This window comes from Nipponia nippon, unplaced genomic scaffold (assembly GCF_047370975.1).
Source record: "Nipponia nippon isolate SJK-2023a ecotype South Korea unplaced genomic scaffold, ASM4737097v1 scaffold_4, whole genome shotgun sequence".
Taxonomy (NCBI): domain Eukaryota; kingdom Metazoa; phylum Chordata; class Aves; order Pelecaniformes; family Threskiornithidae; genus Nipponia; species Nipponia nippon.
This window is the reverse complement of record NW_028262358.1, coordinates 41,319,542-41,343,255: the sequence shown is the minus strand read 5'-3', so window position 1 is coordinate 41,343,255 and position 23,714 is coordinate 41,319,542. Positions and strand designations below refer to the sequence as shown.

The following is a 23,714-nucleotide window of genomic DNA, read 5'->3' as shown; positions in this document are numbered from 1 at the left end:
TTTGGCCAAATTGGCAGTAAGAGTAACAATTTTCCAAGTAAGACAAATTATTTTCCCCAAAATGAAGAATCTTCTTTGGTAAAACAACTGTCTTATCAAAGCCTTTACGTGGAAAATATTTTGCCTCCGATCATAGTTCAACCTGATATTTGAAGTTGTCCTTTAGGCTTCTTTTGTTGATTTTACATTTCCACTTTTGTTAGTGAAAGACAAGATGCTGTGATGTGAAGGTGTCTTGGTATTGAGAAGTCAAAGGAGAAAAATCTTGATAGAAAAATAAGTGTTGCCCAAAGGTGTAAGAATGTACAACATGATGGTTTTCAAAATCTCGGCCTAGATCAGCAGACCTTTAGGTGACAGAAAGGTGAAATCTGCCTATTGCCACCAAAATAAAAATTATTATTTCAAGAAACTAGATTTTCCTCTTTAGTTGATGTTCTTGAAAGTTTTTCTGCTGCTAAAGTCGAAGAGCAGGCTAGAACATTAATAGTCAAAGTAACTTTCTGTAGTTTTTCATTGGTGGCAAAATCAAGTGACAGATATGGAGAGACTTTTTTCTTTTTAAGGCATTGCAGTATGCCACCTTTGAATTATTTACCAGATTGCTGCCTCATGAAGCATACTTTAATTATTATAATTATTTATAAAATTTATACCTTTATTCCTCCCTTTTTTTTTTTTTTTTTTAGTTCGATCATCTTTTTTTCTCACCCCCTGGTTGGTTTTGGGATTTATTTTGCCTCTTCTCTCTCCACTTTAGTGTTTAGTTTAATAAAATTTTATGCTGTGGGCAATGTTTCCAGAATATTTTATATCCCAGTTTCCATATGGACTGTTAATAGAGGCTGTTCCTTATTTAGTCTCGCAAATATGAGTCACACTGTTTTACAATAATTTACCCAAAGGCTTTTCATAGATGGTATTTTCTAGAGGTGGTACTACTTTTTGTTACCGATAGATTAAAAGTGTATGTTTTAAAGAAAGCAGTCAGCCAGTTCTTATTTTAAACACTTTTCGCTTGGCATTCCAACTTGTATATTGGTTTGCCAGGCATTTATATGCAAAAGGTAAACATTGAAGTGTCAGACTTCGTATTTCCTTACAAGAAGATCAGGGAAAAAAAAAAGAAGAAAAATGGTGCAAGGTTAAAAACAAATTAATTTTTCTGAAGTTTTCTACTGCTTTCACTCAGTTCTCTCACTTGAAATAAAGCAGAACTGGAAAATACCAACTGTAGAGAAAATTATGCATGATAAACTGTTAAATACAGTAGCAATAAAAAGAAAAATGCACCTGAAAACTACAGTGAAAGCATAGGTCTGCCAAAAGGTTTTCTGAACAGTGCTATTTTTTTGTGGTCACACTGCAGTCAAGGCTAACTAGAGCATTCCAATAGAAATTATCTGAGTTATTTATAAAGTTCTCAAAAATATTTGGTGGAGGTTGAAATTTCTGATGCTATGTCTATCCTAAAAGTGTATCCTTTTAAGTGAAAATTTTCAAAGTAATGTAACTTCTTTCTGATTAAGCAACATTAAAAAAAAAAAAAAAAAAGGGAAAGCCACAACCAGACTTAATGGGGCATGTTTTGAGTTTTTAAATGTCGTTGTTATCATTGTCCTTTCATTATATATTTAATGTGTCACTGGTAGTCTGCTTTGCATTCATACTTTGAAAACTCTTAAAAGGTAACTGTCAGTATAGCTTGCACTTTACATGTGATCAGCAAGAAAGCCAAGAAGAGCTGACATATTTTCCCTAATACTTTTTTAATGTTGTTTGAAAAAAAGAAAATGATTTTCAACTTTGCAAGCTTCCTGTTCAGCATCCTCATTATCTATACATGTATTTCACTTGCTGAATACCCTGAGATGCATGCTGCTCTCTGAATACATATTGTCAGATAATGCACAGCTACAGCGACAGCTATGCAAAAGTCCCACCTTCTTGGGAAAACTCTTAGGGGATCACACCACCAATCTTCCTTTTTTTCCTCCTGTAGTGAGAGCAAGTGTCTCGTACAAACTGACTTATAAATATATTAATTCTTTTCTCATTGATCTCTGTCTTTATTTCACTCCCACCCTGGTTTCTTTATATTTCTGAGGTAGAGATATTCAACGTTAAGTGCACTATTCCAGTCTAGCACGTCTATGAGAGCAAGAAGTATTTTAATTTTTCTTGACATCCAGCAAAGGCCTACAGAACTGTTGCCCAGACCCTACCACTTTCCTAGGAACCAGGAAGATAGCCTGTCCTAGGCTAATGAAAAGATAAAAGAGCTCATGAGGCAAGACCTAATATAACCCTACAAAGGGAAGTCTTGAAAAGTTATGATCAATTCTAAAAAAAAAAAAGTTAAGCAACAGCTGGGTATGGCAATCAAATATGGAATTTGTGAATCCTTGGTAGCTAAAAATACAATTATTAGGAAATCTCGTATTGGTGTGGACAGCAATGATCCATCTTTAGGACTACAACTTCATCTTTTCTTTACAGCCTTGAAATACACCCTGGCTTATTATAGTAACAAAAAGCAGTCAGTCCTTTAAGAACTTCTATGTTTTAAAGAAAAGTTCCATTGCTGTCAAAGGTCACTGTCATTAGGCCTTAGATGCCGGTTCAGATCGTACTAGAAACAGGTCAATAATAAGGCAGAAACATGTTTGCAGGGCCACAGTTCCACCTTCCCTTTCTCTGGGTACAAGTGAGGTACTGACACTCGTCTGTCCACTCCAGCTCTGGACATGTTTCTGTTTCTTCAGATTGTTTCCTGTCCCAGGGGGCCTGCGCAACCTTGCAACGATTTACCTAAACAGGGGAAAGAAAGTTGTGTTTCTAGATGGGGGTGGGGGGGAGGGGAAGAGAGAGAGAAGGGGACAGATATAGGTGCCCTGTAAGTGTGTACATAAGGTATATACTGCTCATAAGCTCAGTCTGGCCCTTGTCTTTATGAAGAGGCATGTCACTGAACAGAGACTGACTGTGTTAGGGATGCCAGCAGAAGAGAGTTCATAAGCAGGATCAACATGATGGTAAAATTCTGTAAATCCCTGATATCTTGCATCACACTAAGCTTGAGAATTTCTTTTGGCTGACTTTATTCAACCCTTTAACTCCTACGATAAATCTTTGACACATTAAAAATAATCTATAAACTCAAAAAATGCACTCCTCTCTCAAATGTAAAAGTTGCCCATTCCCGTAAGAATAGCAGTTAAGCTGGCACCTGGTGTGTCACACTGTGTATATCTAGATGAAAGGGAGATTCCTGGCCAGCATGTCTCCACAGCTCATTGATCTCCCTCTGCAGAAAGACTGGTATGTCTCCCTACAGACTCCTCGGCAGGATGATTTAAAACTTGCTGTTGAGCAATTTAAAGTCTGGCATTGGATATCTGTACGTTGCACAGTGAGAAGCATATTGGTAAGCTGCCACTTCTACTTGCAGAGAAGGGCATTAAATCCCATAGCACAAGCAATGTCCTCTCAGAGTAATTTAAGGGATATTTTGTTAACGCTTATAATAGGAACCAGTGAGTCAGACTTGAGAGTGAGAAATCGGGGGACATGGGAATACGCACTTGCAAAGAAATGCGGAGACGGAAGGAAAGAGAAGAAAAATGTATACGGAGTGGCAATATGAGAGGGAAATGATGAAAATGTGGAGTATGTTTAGTGGGGTCACGTTTTGCTTGGCATGCTGTTGTAATGCCAACTAAAAGCTCCAAGCGTTATGTTAGTAAGTAGTTATGGGTAGATACATTTTCTGCCTTGGGAACTTTAATCTCAATGTCTTTATTGCTCTCTAATCAACTGAGCTGCATGCTGGTAGGCTTGGGTTTACAACTCATAGTTCTAATGACATTTCAAAACAGAATCCAGCTTACGTGACTTTGAATTGAATAATTAAAAGGATCTTCAGTTTTTGAGAGTATTTAAAAATTTTAACTTAAATAAAATAGCTTTCTGATCAGAAAATGCTGTTACAGGCATTGGAAAATCTATTTAAAAGAAACCCAAACACACCAAAGAGTCGGAAGCTAGGAACAGACCTTTGAGGCAGTGCCTCACAAAGAGACAATTTGCTGTCCAGCTGAGAGAGGTTGCTCAACATTTCAGTACTTTTTTTTCCTTCCTTGTGCACTTTCAGCAATTAGTCCTTTTTTCAATGAAAACACCGTCATTTTTTGGTTAGGGGAGAAAAGCAGTAGCTTTCATTTTTAGCATTGTTTTTGAGGGAAAAGTTTGTGAGAAATAAAAGCATTTGGAGATAAGTTTCTCAATCTGGATCTTTGGTGGAAACTACTTTTAAATACCTTAGTTTAACATTTTTTAGTGTTGTGTTTTTTAAGGCAGGAACAAATATTTCCATTTGCAACTGCAAGCCAGCTGGTGCATACAAATAGTAAACTAGAACAAAGTGAAGGATCTAGTAAAAAACTAATTCCAAATCTGTGATCTTTCCTATTTTTTGTGACTTGCATGAGGCCAGATTCCAGAATGCCCTGACATGAACAGCAGAAGGGCTTTTCAGCAGTCTCTTCTGTACTTACCTGGTGATGGTAGTGTATCATGCTGGCACGTTACATTGCATCCTAGTATGTGTGTTGTGCATAAAAAGAGATAGATACTAATCGTTATCTCATAAGGAAGTTTGCAGCCTGTTTTCATGGCTGTAATGTCAGACTGGGTGTGACAGTTTAGGGCATAATGAGATGGGATACCATGATTCGTACTGTATAGTGATCTTTTCAGGTTTTTTAACCCTTTCCTGTTCACCACTTCTTGAAAAAAGAATATTTTCCTATGACAACATCCATTAAGTGTTAAGTGGCTGTGTGCATGTTTTATGGTATGAGTACAGGGAATACTCTAATATCAGGGTTGTTTTTTTACATTTTTGGGAAGAACCTTGCTGTGTCTGCAGTTGTTTTGAGTCATTATATAATTATGAATGGGCACCTTTTGATATGATTATTTTTACCTGATGCAGCAAAGTTGGAGGCCTCTTATTTTCCCATCTCCTGCACTGGAGAGCTCTAATTCTGTGGCTCTTTAGCTGACTTCTACTTTTTTTTACTTTTCTTTCTAGTGATCTCTTCTATGCACTGAATTCTCATCTTTGCTTGTACTGCCAATCTTGTAGCTATCAATTATCCATTGTAGTAGCCCCAGTATACCTAATGTAGGAACTCATCTGTCCAGGGTATGTCTCCATATTGTCTTTAAGATAGTCTCCTTCTCCACATAGTCTGTTCACAGAGCCTTTTCTCATTCGTTTTTACACATTGCATTTTTTCCTTCTTTTACCCCATCTGCTCCTTAAAAATGTTTTACAGCAAACACATAGTTTCATATTTCCGTTCACTCATGAGTTTCCTTTCTTTTGGTTTCTGATTGTTACCAGTTTTACCTCACCTCCAGTCTTGTTCCCTTCCCTTATCGTTTCCTGTTGAATTTCCTAACGAAATAGCCCAGAATGCAGCCAGGTTCTTTGAGAGCAACCTGGCTTCAGTCCCAAGAAAAACAATGGAAGGTGATGACTATCTTTTCTTAGAGTAACCTCAATTTTCTTATGTAAAGTCTGTAGGAAAGTGATTTCAATCTTGCCTGAAGGTAGCCAGGTATAGCCTGAAATACTGGCCACTTTGAAAAGGAAAAAAAAAATATGAATTTGATGGCAGAAGTCAGGAAATGTATTTAAGTGGGTATATACACGTTTGCATTTTATTAGAATCATAGCCATCCTCAGCAGTTTAATTTTTCACGTCACTATATTTTCTAGGTGAAATTTTCTTTAATGCTGAAGTTATCATGTTTAAAACATGTTTCAGCACGGTATTCTTTTTTGTATTTATGCACATCTGTGTATCTCTGCACAGATAAGAGCAGAATCCCTAGATCACCAAGAATATGATTGCCAGATAGAACTGAGTGAAACTGAATGTTTCTGAATTGAAATTCTTTCAGAATATGTTGAAGCGTGCTGTGGATTACAGTAAGACTCTGCAAATGGGAAGGTCTCTCTTCATTTCAGTTGGCCTCAAAGCCTTATTTTAGCCCCGTTTGACATGATGCACACTGAAGAAAATCTGAAATGTATTCCCCAAAGTCTACTCTACGCTGTTGACAGAGGAGGGGTCTTATTCAGGGTCCTGCTACAGGTTAGTCTCTGTGTTAAGTGGCCAGATTAAAACATTTTAATCTATTTGTCCTTGGTCCTCCAAGCCAAAGTATGATTAATCACTGCATCTTTCAGCCAGCCATTGTCTGCCTCGTGGTCCTTGAAGTAACCATGCAAGGAGCTGGCAGGGATGTCAAGATAGTCTAATACATAATCTCTTTGTAGGTAGGCAGAGGTTAGGTTTCATCAGTCAGTTTGATGGGACCAGGTACATTACAATGTGCTTCTTATCTGTATAAAGTCTTTGCAGTCAGTTACTGAATCATATCTATGTCATCACTTCAACCCTATTGGCGTGAACGTAAAAGCTCTACATTTTTTACTCTACTTTTATGTTGGGAATCGTAATTTTCCTTTCTGTTTTTTCACTAAAGAGAAACTCCATAGCAAAAAATCATTTCAATATTTTAGTAACTGGGTCAAAGAATAAAATATAGGCACATTGCTCTGGAAGAGTTTTCAAAGAAAGAGTTTTAAAGTTTTCTGCTCTTGAAGTCTTAAAGACATCTGGCACTTGATGTTTTTGCTGAGGATTTTTTTATTCGTTTTTATTTTTGAAGGTACTATTATTATTATTATTATAAATTAGTTATCTCCAACCCAGACAAACCTACATAAAATACTTTGGCAACACCCATTTTGTTTATCTGATAATAAGCACTTAGTAGTATAAAGAGTACTGTCCTCAACTTTGTTTTATGTTAAAAAATACAGAATATCTGCAGAAAAATGTCTTTTGGGTTTCATGAACTATACTGTCAAACTGTAAAAGTAATGTCTGTCTGAGTTTATCGTGGAAGTTTTTGTGAGCAGCTCTACTATCTAAGGCATATAACCTCCCAGTCTTCTCGCTGTGCTTACATTTGTCATGTCATAGTGCTCGCTAGTGAAGTATAAGTCTACCAAGCCTAGATGGAGCCAGTAGGAAATGAATCTGTCTGCCACAGATACTTCAGACAAAATTATTAATGTTTAGTGGCAGGAAAGTGGCTCCCCCCCTCAATGGATTGAATGATGACAGAAAGTCTCTAAGCCTTGATAAGGTTGTGGCCAGGCCGGCTTTTGGTCTAGAAGGTAGATAAAGATACTCTGTCTTTCGGGTTTGTAAGGATGTCTGGTTTCTTTTTCCTGTGTGTGTGCCAAAGTGTAACTTGCTTATTCATCTTACAGACTGTCTTTAAACATAGTTTGTATATGTTTGTCTCACAATAAATAGGAGGTAGAAGGAGGTGAAAGTGTTGGAGAAGAGTTTTTATTATGATGGAAATAAGAAACTACTTCCTTTGTTACGGGTGACAATTATTAGACTCTCTGAATCTTACTAAGTAGATTTCGAGACCTTAATTTTTGGGCTCTAGCTGTTCATTCACTTGCAGTTTTTTGGTTTTTGTTTTTTGGTGTGGCTTTTTTTTGTGTTGTTGTTTTTTTGTTTGTTTGTTTGTTTTTTAAACTGAGCCATGGATTGCCCACTGTTGTACGTTCCCTACATGTTTTCTTACTGTTGGGGCTGTTTGGAAGTTTATCCTTTCTGAAATAATGCAAGCAATGCTTTAGCTAAATTTAATATTTAAGGAGTATATTTGTCTAGATTTAAGTTATGAACACTCTTATTAAGTATTTATAGAATCTGCCCTGGGCCTGATGTTGGGTCTGCTGCTGTTAATACCTCTGCTCTTCAGATTACTACACTGAGAGTTAAGCAACTCTCTGATTGTCTAGGCTGAGAAGACTAGTTTTTGTAGGATTATGTTCTCATTAAGACAAAATAAAGAAATTATTTGGGAAAAGAAGTAACAGGTAAAAATTACTAAACGTAACGCAGCTGATGTTATCTTTCCTGTCAAACTGATACGCTCATTTTTAAGCCTGAATTGACATGAGATGGGACAGGGGTTGATAGCAAATGAAGCTAAGTCAGTTTACTGAAAGAAAGTGAGTTTGAGAAGCAGTTGAAAAGTATGAAGTGAGATAGTTTGAGCATCAGTCTAGCAAAGCAGCTTAGCACAGTGTAAGACTGCAAATTATTCCCATCACACTTACCAAGTTAACTGTACCACCTGGCTTCTTCAAGAGCACACCATGTCCCTTGTCACCTCCATCTTACACACCCCCTCTCAGACCATGCCTTGAGCATCTGTCCTTCTTCTGAGTATTTCGTTGCACTTGAGAGCAATGGCTCTATAAAGGGACCGAACAGCCTCTAAAACAGGAAGTATTAGCAATGTAGAACTAAGTAGTTTAAGTAAAAACAGATCTTCAGAACAATAAATCAATCTATACACATGCCTGTCTTTGCCTAAGGGTCATAATTCTCAGGAACTGGGGAACACCCGCCTTCGTTAGACTCTTTTTCCACAGCCTCCCCCGATGTCAGCCTATCTTTCCACACAGGCCCTGACAATTGAATCCCCACTCCTTTCCTAGGAACATCTTTTTAACCGTTGCATGCTCTTTGAGTTCTTCATGCTCTGCATTGGCAGAGTAGCAGTGTCACCTTGGCCTGGAGCCTGGAAGTATGTCATTGTCTGCAGTTGCTTCCACTTTTGTGACTGTTGGGAGGCTCACAGATTCCAAACTTTTGTGTTGTTTTCTCCAAATATCCTCTTCCTTCCTCCCAGTACTGAATTAGATCCATTAATTTCTTCATGAAGCTCTAACAGCTCACCATAGTTGAATAGTTAACCCAGTCTTCCTGATACAACCACTAGCGTTCATACAATTTTTGCACCTTTTGGTCTTTGGTTATTATCTTGTACCTTCATGCTGATCAGGGTCTCACTTTAGTCAGTGGGAAGTAGTACAGGACAAGCCTGAGTGAGAGGAGGGTACGCAGGAATTTGCCACTGTGAGAAATATGACTTGAACCAGGCATGAGTTGACAGAAGCAAGGTGGTTTGGCCTAAATCTTGATAGTTTCATGGATGGGAAGATGAAGAATCATTCAGGGCCAGTGGAGAAAACCTAAGAAGTTGACAAAAAATTGCCAGTTGCAATTAAAAGCTATTTTCCAACTGAATTAAGACTATTGCCGCTACTTCAAAGGTAACCTTTTACCTGCTTTTCTAGATCTTTCAGTTTAAATGGTACTGATATTCATATCAAAACACATCCTTTTGTTCTTCCAGAAGGATTAGGTTAATTTTAGGTTTTAATTTTACATTTAATAAAATCCTAATTTAGTTGAATGGTAAGTCTTCAGAAAATACACTTGCACACTGTAGAAATTGATACCAGTTTCACTGGTTTATGATTTAGCACTGTGGAAGGCTAATGTTTGCCTTTGTCTCTTTGTTTTACCAGTCTGCTGACTTTTCTTTTATAGATACAGCTGTAGGTTTATACAGTTCTCTGTGCTTCCAGTTTTAACGTGGTCATAAACTAAGCCTCCTAACGATGAGCCTTTGGTGTACCATCTTTACGTTTCTAAGGACATTTCTTGCTGAAGAAGCATAGGTATAGGTCGTATTGGCTTCAGCGAGGCTCTGTCCAACCACTTGAATCTTCCTGCACAGAGAGCAGGATGGGGGCCAAGATACAGCGAGCTGTCCCAAACCCACGCAGTGAGTCAGTGATATGGTTGGAACTGGAACTGAGCGGCTGCTAGCTCTCAGCTTTGTCTTAAGTGCATTAGGGAGTAATGCTTCTCATCTTCTGCATTCCCGTCGGTATGAATAAATAGGCTCAAACTCCAAGGAATTTCACAAAAGCTCCCAAAAACTTGAGGATGGCAACCATACTAGTGAGACCAGACCCTCTTACATAATCCTAGAAAAATGGGTAGCACAAGCTTAAGGTTGTCATTTATCAGTCCGGAGGCTGTGGATCATATTTTCAAGCCCAATCTGAGGAACGCAGAAGTTCTGATTTCCTCCCTCACAGAGTGGCGTTGTTATTAGCATTTTGCTGTTTCAAGCGGAGACAGCCTTTCCCTAAATAGCTATTTCTCTAAGAAGCAGAACATTTAGAGATGTTACACTGAAAGTGACGCTTAACGGGACCTGCTTTTTAAAAAGTAACCCCTATCACTATGTTATCAATGGTTCCATTCCGTATGAGGATTTTTGTTTTGAATTAACGTGAGACGCACAGAGAGCTGTGCTGTCTTATGACCTGGTATGTTAGGCAAGCAGTGGGTGATCTATCCTAGAAAGGGGATTTTTAGATGAGACAAAGACTGGAACTAAAGATTCCCTGACATTTCCTGAGAATAACATCTGGATCTGTGTGAACTGGCTTGGTAAATATTTTTGTATGTTACGTATGCTGTCATTTGCATGATGAGTAGTCTGAATACCTGCATATATTTCATTGCTTCTATAAAACAGTCATTTTGATAACCTCAATAGTACTTGTACGGTCCCTGGGATTTGATAGTAATTTACTCCCAGGTAACATTTCATTTTCTTATTTAAATTATGTGTACCAGTAAAGGGAGACAGCTATAGTTGTATTGGAAAAAAAAAGAAATTTATATGATAGACGTGCTATTTTATATCTGACTTTGTAAGAGTGGCTTTTGATAGGTTGGAATGTGTCTGACTGTTTGGAAAAGATCATGGGAAGATCAATGTCACAGATACTTTTCCTCCTTCAGATGTAAGCAGATATGAAGCAGAAGAAAGGGTGGTGTTTTAGGAAAAAGAAAATGTCTTTGAATTTTACTGCATTCTGTATCATTCCCATAAGATTCTATTTAAAGCTATCACCACATTTTGTCTGCCACTTTTACTGAATCTATTTAAATACATTTTTAAAGATGAATTACTTGGCTGTTTGACATTTTTGTTCTATATTATGCTGCAGCAATCTATCTAATTTGCAGTCAGATAGAAAGTGTTACAGCTTGAAAATAATAGGTTTCAAAGCCTTTTTCTCCCCCACCTGTGCACATAAAGGTCTTCCTACATTAATAAAATATAAGGCCACCAAATGAAGAGAGCAGCTTGTTGGAAGTGCTGGAAAAGAACTGACGTTTAAATTAATTTTTGAAAGTATAAATTTGAAACTTATGAAAAGAACGAGGTGTGTCTGGTGAAGTTGGATAAAGGAGAGATGAATGCGAAAGCAGTTTTTTTTAATGTGCTTAGCAGACCCAGCTGGAGTCTTATTTTCAAAATCTGGCCCCTACCACACACACAAGAAATATTTAAAAATAATAGTAACACAAAATCTGATTCTCACATTGCCCTGTGTAGCCTCAGTGAAATCACAGACATGCAAGTGGTCTGGAGATGAACTGCAAGGAACCAGCCAAGGATATATAACTTCTTCAATACCATTTTACTGTTGTTTCTTTTTTTCACTGTTGGATACTGATGAAAAGGCAGAGTAAGTGCCATCTAAAGTCTATGTTGTTGGCAAGAGCAAGCCAATATAGGATTTACATTTTTATTTTCTGCTTCCTTATTTATAAATAATATTCTCATCTCTCATAAAAAAATTATGCATCTCACACCATTTAATGCCATCATATAGAAAGGGTTTATGTAAGTCTTTGAAACTTAGAGAATTCATAACTTAAACCTGGATTATCAGTGTTTCAATAGCCATGTGTGTTTGTAAGGTTGATCTACAAAATGAGTAAAAATGGTAAAGAAACATTTTACAGTGCACCATTGAACCCACCAGACTGATTCTGGCAGGCTCCCAGTCTGAGTATAGCCCTCTGCCTTTCACAGCTTGTTCCCTATCTGTGTGACAAAAAAGACATTTATCTCATAAAAAATGTGGCATTTGGTGGCATTTCACAAGGCCCTAATTTGGTACTGTTTGCCAAGTCAGGATGCACTGAGAAGTGGACCCTCGCTTCTGGAACCTGCTCCTCTCTTTACATCCAAGCAGCCCGAGTGCATTCATCCCCAGTGGGCCTGTAAGCCTTGCTGCTCGCTCTCAGCTTTGGAAAGACAGAGATGTGTGCAGTGACGTGCACCACCTTGGTTGTAAACATCATGTCCCAAGGCAATTTTCCATTTTTTGTTTTAAGTTAGAGAGTGAAGACTGGAAATTTAGGTTAAGATATTTTGCCATTTTAAATACAAACAAAATTGGCTGAAAGGGAAGATAGCTTGGTGAGAAACTTTGTTTAAACTGTAGTTGAAGTACTGAGGTTGGGAATGGATGAAGAATGATTTTTAAACAGTCATAAAAAGAAAAGGAGCTTTCTTAGCAGCGTTTGGTATGAATGCTCTGAAAGGTAAACTTCATGCCACCCAGTGTAGTTTAAATCCTGATACATTTGCATCTTCAACTACAATAAGTACTGATTGCTTTTGTAACTAGAATTGATTATGCCATTGATTATGCCTGTCCTTGCAAGTGCCAGAGTCTGATGGTACGGCAACAACAGCCACAGTGTGCAAATGCGTGCTAATGAAAATATGGGGAATAAAGTTATTCACTTGTGTCCTCAGGCCTAAATTTGTAAGTTATATACTGCAATGCCTTTGGAAATGGTTTGGTCTACAGGAATATTTATAATTTTTGTCTCTCTTCAGAGTTAAAGAAGCAGAGGAAGTCTGCAGGCAGAAAAAGGGGAAGTCGCTATACAATATAAGACCAAAACACGACTCCGGAATTGTAAGTAAAAATTGTAGCAATGCTTCTGTTCCCATCACTTGTTCTACCTTTTTCTCTTTGCATTTTATAGGTATGTTATTCTTGATGTACATTTTTGTTTTATTTTTTTAGTGTTTAACATTTTCGTAAAAGGTGTTAGATTAACGAACTTGAATGCTGCCTATGAATATTACTCCACGAAATAGTTGTAGCACAAGCAAGAGCAGTGTATCGTTGCTCCACCCTGCAAATCTGTCTGCATCTCAGTCTTGATGTGGGATGCACCTAGAAGGCACAAAACCAGTTCCAGTCTTCAAGCTTATTCAGTCTGTATTCACTCTCATTTCTACAGTTGCAAAATGTAAGGGAGAATTGTGATAGGTACACATTTTTCAAATTGGTTCCCTGTATCAAATACTAGTAGCTTCTGTTCCACTGATCTGGATTTGTTTGGAATAGAAACCCTAGAAGAAGATAACACTGTTCTCACCATTCTTCTGAAAACAGATAAATAACTTTAATGATAGTAGAGGAGTAATTCTAGTCATTCAGTGAAACTTTTCCACTATGATTGCCTAAGCATTGCTAGGTTCATGACTGATTTTACAGAAAATGAATATTCCTGTAGTGAAAAATTAATCTGGCACCTTACACTAAAATTTTCACCTGTAGCAACTGGACATCTATTATACCTGTAAAATATCATAACAGAAGATTTTTTTCATGTGTCCATGTCCCTGTCCATCCCCCCTCAGGCGTGATTTAATTCTTTTGTGCTTTGTAGTCATGGCTATGTTACTGTGACACATCCTTGAAATGAAGCATGTGGGAATTTACTATATTCTAGCTAACATAATCTGACACAGAAAGAAATAATATTGCATTTATTGTTTCTTATTCTGAATATTTAGGGGGCGCTGGCTGTGGCTAGTGCCACAAGAAATGTAAATGAAGTAACAGCTTGGTTAGGAATGATAAACTAGATTTTATTTTATTAATTTTATTTGAAAGCAGGTCAAGATATTATTTTAAAACAATCCCAAAAAAAGAAACATTGATTTGGATTTCTCCATCTCAGCTATATCTTGCCATATGTAAAGACACTGAGAGATTTTAATTTTTTTTTTTAAGAAATAACTATAGGCTTAATTATTCCTGTATCATTATTATTTGCACTGAAACTGGGACTTTCCATATTACTGAAAATTTGATAGAGTGAAAAGGAAAGTAAACAAAAATATTTCACAAGCAGTGTGTAGCTGCAGTCTACTTCAGTTCTAGCTTCAAAGGAAATTTTTGAAGTCAATTCTACAGTAAGTATAACTGAACGTTAGCCTATGCATTTCTGTGCTTTTCATATTTGTGTGAGGTGGTTTTATGTACACTCATTTTTCTGCTTTTTTAATTTATTTTCAGAAAGCAAAGATAAGTATGAAAATCTGAGAGAAGAAAAGCAAAAGCCATTGTTACCTGGTTACCAAAACTCAACATGCCTGTGGGTGGGGAGTGAGGGGGAAGGAAACTACATCATCCTGATCATTTGCTTTCTTGACCTTTTTGAATTCGCTTTTTGTTCTCTAAAGTTTTCCACCAATTGATGTGTTATTGTACATTCATTCACAAATGTAATCACTTTAATGGAGTGCCCAGCAATAGACTAGGTATGGACTTGAAACACCTTCCCTGGACTCTGTATCTCCTTTGCCACTCAGAAATGATATTTTGTAAATTGTATGGTATATTACAAATAGGCCAAGTCAGCATGCATAAAAAGTGGCATCTGTATCAGTTCTGAACATGCTGAAAATTGCATTAAGTTGAACTTCATAAGAATGCTACTCAATACAGTAAAACATTTCCATTCCTACTGGCAACATCTGTCTAACACAAATACTTCATGGCACTGCACTTAGATTAGGGAAAGAAATGTTACTCCTAGTGAATTGTTTGTATCCGTTTCATGTTGGCATTTGTAGTTTGTATTTTGAATCGTTAAGTGCTGTTTATACAGTATAATCAATGCTTTCCCAACTTGTTTGGTTGCCCTCCATGACTAAATATTTGTGGAACAAGATGTTTACTGTAACTATCTTTAAAATCAATAAGGCAGCATACTTTTACTTCATCTTTTGCCAGATAGTGAATGCCAGGTAGTATGGGAGTCAGAAATCCAGCATTAAAAAAAAAAAAAAAAGGGAAAAAAAAAAAAAAAGAGTGAGAAGCAGGAAAATACAGAAAAGCACAGAAGTATGATAGAGAGTATGAGAGAGATTTGGCTATTATAGTTTGTTAATATATAAAGCAGCTAATACTTTTACATGAACTTTAGAAGGTATAGTATAGTTTTAACTGCTGATCACTTAAGTCAGCCAGGCTTTTGGCCACATGTACGTGACTTCCCTTTTGGAATTAGCTTTACAGTTAATTTAAAACTCCTTTAGAGAGCCATTAAAAGATGCACGTGGGGATTGACGTTTATGGAAAACAGTAGCCAATTCTAGTGACAGAACATAGACTACCAACTAATTGACATCAATTTCACACTTAACAGAATTGCAGACTTTTCTTCCAGGCTTTCATGTCCCTGACTAGGAGGTTAATGATTGAAATCTATGACTTAGGGCTTCCATTTTAGACCACATGCTTAATTCCTATTTGCAATCCAGAATTTACTGTATCAGTTTTGATCTGATCAACCGATAACAACCCCTTCCTCCAGTCCTAATTTAAGAGCCCCAAACCAATCAGCCTGATTGATAACATTTTTCTTTCAAAGCGCACTTTTCCTGAAAGCAGACTGTGTGTGCCACCAAATTGGACGCACATGCTCACAACCTTGGAGCCTGGAAGACACTGGGGTAAGGCAAATGAACTCTCACCTGCTGGGTTGGGTTATTCCCTGTCTAATCTAGCACATCAAGAGACATTCCTAGCTGTCCAGAGGCTAGTATATCCTACAGGGTCTCATAAAAGGAAGTGCGAAATATGACCTCAGGAATCTGTTATTCTTCACGTATACCAAGCACTAGAAAAGATGTTTTTTTCACTATGTGAAAAGCAAGTCTCCTGTTGCTGACAAACCTATGTGAAAATCTCTACTTGTAATAATTTCTGGCAGGGATATAAATTACCAAGAATGGAGTTCTAAAATTTTGTGTTGATGGGAGTAACATTACTATTTGGGGAAGTGAAAAGAAGAGATTATTTGCTGTTACGACTAACTTATGGGAAAAACTTTAAAAAATAAAGCTATTTTAATGGCACTGATTCAAATCCATGTTTGTATTTATGTAAACAATAGTCTTTTCCTCTTAACTTTGCTCCTAAGTGCAAGGATACAGTAGCATGTTTTCATTTGTAGCCTTCCTGTTTCCTTCAGTACCTACAGTATGTATATTACTATAGTAAATGAAATAATAGATCATCTAACAAAGATCACTATGTGCAATACTGTATTTAGTGTTTCTATTTCAATTTTTTTAGAATGTTAATTTATATGAAAATAAAAGGAATAATAATGAAATAACTGCCTCCTCACTTCACTGTCAGGCTATGCTGTGGCTTGCTAGCAACCATTTGCTCCCTAAGCACCACATCGCATTCAGGCTCCTGTGATCAAGGAAAAGCCTTTGTGAAGGGATAGGTGGAAAGGCGGCTTCTCTTTCCTCACCTTTTGGAAGCACAGCGACAGTAATTCCCAGTTATGTGGATATATTACCTTTTCCCCAGGTGGTGGTAGCGAGATGCTTCGGAGTCCTTTACCCAATCAGACTATGTATCACTGGCTTCTCTGGCTTCTGCATGCCTTCCAGTAGTGTGTTTGGCTCAGGTTTGTAACCTGTTCCTACCAACACTGCCTACATAACAGTCTCAAGAAGTTGCTGCTAGGGCAAAAACATGCATTAAAAAGTATTATCGGCCTATTACAATGTCTTTGTGTGTATATATATCTAGATGGATGTAGATATGTTTTATATCTTTAAAGTATTGTCCAGCAACCTGGTAGGACTGTCACATACGTACATACATACTACCCTTTTCACTGGATCTGCAGCAGGGATGCTAAAAGTTATTTGCAAACCTCTGTCTCTGAAGAACAGTGTCAAAGGCTGACTGCAGCTGGCGGTACCATGTTAAGATCTTAAGATACATGCTGCTACACAGATTTTCCTCTTTCATTTTACTCAGGCCCAACCTATTTGGTTGAACATGTCTCTCTTTTATATAGCTTCTCTCCAGCCTGTTTTCAAACTTCCATACCAAGTAAAGTAGCCCACTATGTGCAGTACCAAAGTTGACGCACAGCACTCTCAGAGCGGATTCCCAGCACGCTGCTCTCTTTTTCAGTGGCACACCCAGCTTTTTACAGGATTCTGCACTAGTGTCGTGTCGTTTGTTTGGGTGTCGAACCTCTTGTTAAGGGGGTTGAACACCCCACTGGTCCCCTCTCCCCCCATTTACTGCAACATTAAGCATACTACACTTTGAGTTGGCTGTAGTCCTACAAGAGTTCTCACAGACAAAATTCTGAGCCTTTGTTGATCACCAACACCAGGTATCACTCACCATTACTTAAACAAATGCAGCAGCTAAATAAGGACTTTCATACCTGAGCAGCACACGTGACTTACGGAGAATAACAGCCCCCTTTTTTTTTTTTTTTTTTTATGAGGAGCTAAGAAGATTCACGTTGTTTGGCTTGCAAATTAAAGCCTTTCAGAAGCATGGCACTTTGTCACGTGTCATGACACAGTAGTGGTTAGCTTTTTTGTAGCATCTTTCATCATCCCAAAGCACTTCCAAAACTTAGTTAAGTATTAACCAACAGTGGCAGTGGGAATACAATTAGTGACATCTTCCACAGACTGACGTTTTTTCTTGCCCAGTTTTTCAGTGATCAGCTTAAAAAGCTGGAAGCAGTTATTAATTCCATTGAGAGAAGATATAGCAAGTCTTTGCATTGCAATTATTTTGTTGCATACTCTAGGCTAATAAGCAAAGCTGAGTTTGTGCCAAGTCCATTATATCAGTTACTCAAGTTACATCAATTTTAAACTGCTACGGACAGAATAAGTGAAAACTGATGGAGCTGAGCTTTTCTGAAGGTAGTGTGAACAGGTCAGCAAAGGGAGGAGACAAAACTGTGCCCCGCACCATACAGGTCTGCCACCCACCAATCAGATGGGATTCATGTTACAGAACAGGTTTTCCAAGCCATTCTCTTGCTTGTGACAGACCTATCTGTACCTGACGTTCATCCAACCTACTTGTAAAGGCATCCAATTGTAAGTCCATTGCCTCGAAAAGATGGTGTCTTTCTGAAGACAAAGGGTCCCCATTGAGTCAGCACTGTTTTCTCATTTATTCCCAGCTGCAGCTCAAATTTAAGCTCTTAAAAACTTCATTTGTCACTCACCCCAAATTGGGGCCCTGCCAACACGGCGGTTCCATGGTGGTAGAGCTTAACGTTTACTGTCCCCCTCCATCCCCTGTCCCAGAACACCACTCTACTTTAAGAAATAATATTGGATCTATCTGACCTAAAGCTTTTTTTCAGCTACCCTGGGAGACTAGCCTTGCTCTTGGATTGCTTCCACGAGGGGGAGTTTTTTGGATTACAGCGTACGCCTCCAGTACGGTGCCTCCGGTACGGTGGTTCAGCACTCGGGCAGCAGGAGGCTGGGAGAGCTGGAGCTGGAGTCTGGGCTTTACCACAGAGAGCAGGGCTTCAGGTGGGTGCTGGGCAGTGAAGCTACCTGCAAAGCAGGAGAGTGGCTAAGAGACAGGTGGGGATGAGAGGGGGGCATTGGAGGAGATGATGGCTGCCTGGGCTCCTTTTGAGCCGATCGATTGACAGAGGCACTTGCGAGTTCTGAGCCGAGGGCCTGGACCAAGCTTAGGTAGCTAAAGCGCAGCAAAACAGTAATTCTCAAAATTAACAGCTAGCAAAGGAAAAAAAGTCCCCAAACCCATTACATTGCTGAACTGTGAGGGGACTTTGGCAAGACACGGGGAAGGGAAGAGAGCAAGGGGTTCCTGCAGGTGTCAGTTACAGTGCCACGAAGGACACAGCCCTCCCCTGCTAGTTGTGGTCTCAGTGCTCGTGCTTCTTTCAAGACCCATGACAGGCATCTCTTCTGGTCACATGAAGGCTCATTCCTCAGTGTGAGAACTCCCTTTCCTCATTGAATTCTTCCTTCAAGATTATTTTGCAACTGTCTTTTCTCTGGGTTGGAAAGAAAAAAAAGAAAAAAACCCAAAACACTATCCTACCTTTGGAGAGACATCCAGTGTACTCATTCAAGAGCTGATAGCAACCATTAAAGCTCACCTATATCTTGAGATACTTTTTTTTTTTCCCCTATGAGCAGTTTGGTGCCCGTTACACAAGGATCTAGCTATATTTTAAGCAAAACCACTTAGGTCAGGGTAATAGTTACTTCTCTTACTGCAAGTGATGCCAGCAGTTCAGCCAGCAGTGGAGCTTTGGTTGTCTTCTTGTCAGTTAACCAGAAAAACAGAATTTGCGCCTGCAGAATCAACTCCAGAATCTAGGGTTAGTGCAATTTATTTTTCCCTCTTGCCTTGCAGGTACTTTTGAGGGGGGTAGGGGACAAGGGAAGAAGTAGCTAGGTTTTCCTAAGCTGTCAGGGTGAGCCGACATTTACCTGTATCTGGTAGGGTCAAATGGAAGCCGGAGAATATACTTATGATTAGAGAGCAGTTGGACACAAGGTGTTGAAGCAAATCTCATACACCTGGATGCCATATAACCCTAGAGTAGCTTTATTATTTAATCTATAATTTAATAGTAGACCTATAAAATAATTACATTATACTTAAAGCATTTCTTCATTTTTTGTTTTCATTTATAAAACAAGAATTAAATACAGTTTTAACCATTACAAGCTCAACTCAGTTTTTACATAAACACAGCTCCTAGAAGGAGCTTTAAGCTGCAGCATATTCATATTGCAAACTGGTGAAAAACCCAGGCAGGGCATAGCTTAAAGATAAAGATTCTTGCACATTTTTCTTAAGTGAAGTTACTAGTGTGCTTTTCTCTCTCTAGTCCAAAATGCCTGACTTTCAGTTCATTTCTTTCAAGTGGAGACTGAGATCCCTGGAGTCTTAGTAGACTACAGCTATTGCCACCTTCCCCCCCCCCCCGCCCCGCAACACTCTCAAGCCAAGACTGAATGGTGCCTGTTCGGTGGCTGGCATGATGCTGGCAGCGCAGCAGCGACAGCCTCTAAAGCAATCCCTGCGTGACGAGTCGCCCTGTGCACTTCTGACATGCTGAAAGATCGCGGCCAAAAAGCCATGGCCGTTCACGTAATAGGGCTAACAGACCTGACCAACCTCATCCTGCCCGTGCCAATCCCCATAAACCGCTTGGTGAGCTCTCATGGAGCTCAGTCCTGAAAGCCTCTTAGAGCAGCCTGTCTCACATAATAGAGACCTGTGGCACTGAACCCCTGGCTGGCGAGAGTGCTAAACACATTAACCCCTTGAAGTGGCTGCGTGTGAAGAGGCTGGCGGGAAAGGGCTCCCACAGCAAGCTGGTTTCACTAGATGCAGATGCTGAACTGTGAAACATGCATCAGGGAGTCGGCGTGTCATTTTTAATTTGTAAGCTTCAGACAATTGAGCAGGCACCGGCTTTGGTTTGGGGGAAGGGGCTGGTTTGTTTTTGAGACATAGGATTTTAATGCAGCTGGGACTAATACAGATCAGAACTGTAACAAACGGGATATACAGGACATGCTAAACTCCATCAACTGAATAACAACGTAGTATGATTTAAAATGAACTGCAAGTGTTCACGAACACTGATTATGTAGAACTCAAAAACTGAATGGACCACCAGTACTGTGGCAATTATGACTTACTCTCTCCCTGCTCCTACAGCTGTGACTCATTCCAGCGGCACTGACTGATGGGATTGTCCTTTAACACTAACACATTAACATGGTTTCCAATCATGGGAGAGACACCACTCCCAAAACCTGATAACACTGATGCAGCTTTTGTATTCAGTCCAGCAAGGACCAGATTTTGTCCTTTGTGCGACAGTGCTTTTATACCTTAGGGGAAACATCGTTCCCTTAAGTGTTCTCAGCTTCTCTGCCACTACCCTCCCACCTTCCCCGGTCTGAGCAGGCATAAATATAAGGTCATAAATGGATGTTGTCCTTTTTTGGAGTAAGACACACACATGTATCTAACACACAAAAACCTACCAAAAGCCTTGTTAAACCATGTCCATTTTAAGCCAGGCAGCTGACCTAGCAACCGAGTCTCTTTCTTACTCAACATATTTTAATCTCTGGCATATTCTGCCACAAGAAAAATATACATGGCTAGGTCTATAATACTTTAAACAGCTGTTTACTATAGCTAGGTTACAAAATAAACACTGCTGCAGAGACCACGTGTTCAATATACTCTAACCACAACAGCATCAGAACCCATCCTCAGTCTGCTCTGTGGTCATGGTGGCTGACCCAGCGCCTCGCCCTCTCCCCCTCGCTTCTTATCTGCCGTTCAGACAACAAGCCCAGAACCGTTTGTCATTGCACAATCCAAGTTGTCTTAAGGAGACGAGCCTCATCGGAGAGTCTCGCTTGCTTTTCACACGTTACTCCTCATTACTCTCCCTCGTCTGCGTCCCCCGGTCCTGGGCAGCACCCCAGCACTTCCCAGTGGGACCCACAAGCTCCAGATCAAAGCACGGGGAAGGTGCTCTCGTCTTGCAGAGGGGACTGGAGTGTAGGGCAGAGGGCTTTACTCCACACAGTGGAAACATTTAATGCTGGTTTCAGCCAACGGGTCACTTAGATGATCAATCCCAACTTCTGTGAGCCTGCTCCACTCCAGAAGATTCAACCACCAGATGATATTGGAAATACAATGAAACTTTATGGTGAAGTGCCTAACACAGCCCATTAAAAAGTGTTATTCCAGTAGGCAAGCGACAAGGAGCCTTTCCTTGCTGGAGAGATGCCTCCTGAAAGAAAACGAAACACAAAAAAAAGGAAAAGAAGAAACAAACCAACAAAATGGACAGTCTGCTCAGTGGGAGAGGAGAGGCAGCAGTAAATCTGATGGAGGCAACACCAAGCAGTAGCTACATGCCTGCTCTCACAGTTTGCCCGAGTTGTTAAGATTCACAGACATGCACCGGCACTGCTTGACCTTCTGAATTTTCTTGAGTCGGAAAGGTGGGTCCAGCTCAGGGCACTCCAGCTGCACGGTCGAAGAGGTGACCTTGTGTGGCTTGCAGAAAGCACAGGACTGGAAGGACTCCTCCTCCTTTTTCACGTGCCGTGGTATGTAGAAGGAGTTGCACTGCCCATAGCAAAAGCGGTTGATGATGGTGCGGCTTATGCAGCCCTCCTCACTGACAGTCTGCCGCAGGGGCTGCGTCTTGCACCAGTCGCTCTTGAGGTACTTCCTTTCGGTGACCACGAGGGCCTCCTGGCTGGAGGCCAGCACCTCCTTATTCAGCTGCTGCCTCCGCTCCGAGTGGTTGCTGCTGCTGTCTTTGTAAGGGGAGGGAATGGCGCCTGCAGGACGGTTTTTCCTGGTGTCTGTTACTCGAACCAGCGCTGCCATCAGAAAAACGGACAAGGCAAATTTCCAAATCATCCTGCAACGGCAACACAAGTAGATGTTAAGAGAGACACATTTTCAAACCACAGAATTGTAATGGAGTTGAACTTTACACATGCTTTTCGATGAAGTGGAGATCTTACCACCTTTGTAATCCCAACACTTTTCCTAGGAGATTAGCTCTACTCTAGGGTGATTATTTATCATGAAGAGGCCAGGCCCTGTGGAAAATCACATTGCTCCCCTGCGCCCCCCCCCCCCCCGCAAGCTCTCCAACTACTCTTTTTCCCCCACAGCGACACTCCTCCTTTGATTGCTGAAGCAGTGATTTTACAGAAGCTTCAGCCAAAAATGTTTCTTCCTTCTCTGAAATCCTGGGCCAAACAGCTGGGCAAACTCCTGGCTAGTGAAGGCTCAGGAAACTCCTGCCAATACTGTGACAGCTGATTTGGGGACGGCGGGACAAGGGGAAGGGAATACCAGGTTACACAAGGTGAACTCCCATCTGCCTCTCCAGCCCCTGAGTCCCTGCACAGCCTCGTTGCACACAGAAGTAGTGAGAGGTGTCCAAAAGTGTATTTTTATTATTTTAAATTGCTTCTGAAGTTTCTTGGGGTTTTTATGGCACTTACTTACAGGCTTGCATTTGTTGTCTTTGTGGGAGGCCGAAAACTTGATGGATTTATTCTTGCAGTAAGAGGAAATGCTTAAACACAACTTTGAGGATTTCATTACTGCAATGCCTCCTAGTCAAATGGTTTAAGAAGGTTTGTAAACAGGAGAGAATTCAATATTTATTTTAGATGTTAAGGAATAGGGTAGAGCATAAGCCAGTTGCTAAGTTAAAGTAGTCAGCCAGTTGGCAAAAATATTTTTTTCCTATGGTTGTCTATTAGGATTTCTTGTTCTGTGGAGCATCTCTTACCAGTTCTTGGATTTTCATCAACCACTTGTCCAATTCGTTTTAGTAATGTGTCTCGATGCACTTCCAGGATATCAGAATAGACGTACTAAATTTCCTCATAAAGTCAATGCTCACCAGTGAACTGCCACAACTCATTTGACAGTTCATTTTACATCGTTCTCCCTGGGAAGGGAGAACAGAGGGTCTCTAGGGTGCCAGAAGTGCGTGCAGCACAAAAGCTTCCCGGTCGGAGGCAAGGACACTTCAAGTCTTTCTAAAAGTGCTCTGCTCACCTTTGTTCTTAATGGACTGTATTTTTATAAGAGCGTACAGATGAAAGACTTATCCCTCTCTTCCCAGTAAAGCTTCAAATCCTTCCAAGTAATGATTGTTTTTTCCTTTAGAGTGATGCCAAGACAAAAAAAATACCATCATACTGGTAAACATAGATAT

General features: G+C 39.7%; 2 protein-coding genes across 4 annotated transcripts in view; one reads left to right on the top strand and one right to left on the bottom strand.

Annotated features, from left to right (window-relative positions):
* FMN2 (formin 2) overlaps window positions 1-15,177 on the top strand; it is a 163,099-nt gene extending 147,922 nt beyond the window's left edge. Inside the window, exons 18-19 of the mRNA XM_087775399.1 lie at window positions 12,682-12,763; window positions 14,159-15,177. Coding sequence (XP_087631525.1) covers window positions 12,682-12,763; window positions 14,159-14,185 — 109 coding nt within the window. The 3' untranslated portion in view covers window positions 14,186-15,177. The remainder of the gene's footprint in view (window positions 1-12,681; window positions 12,764-14,158) is intronic.
* Window positions 15,178-19,505: 4,328 nt separating this feature from the next.
* Window positions 19,506-23,714, bottom strand: part of GREM2 (gremlin 2, DAN family BMP antagonist) — a 39,858-nt gene continuing 35,649 nt past the window's right edge. For all 3 annotated transcript variants that reach the window (XM_087775402.1, XM_087775403.1, XM_087775401.1), the window contains one exon: window positions 19,506-22,394. In XM_087775402.1, the coding sequence (XP_087631528.1) occupies window positions 21,887-22,393 (507 nt within the window). In that variant the 5' untranslated portion in view covers window position 22,394 and the 3' untranslated portion in view covers window positions 19,506-21,886. The remainder of the gene's footprint in view (window positions 22,395-23,714) is intronic.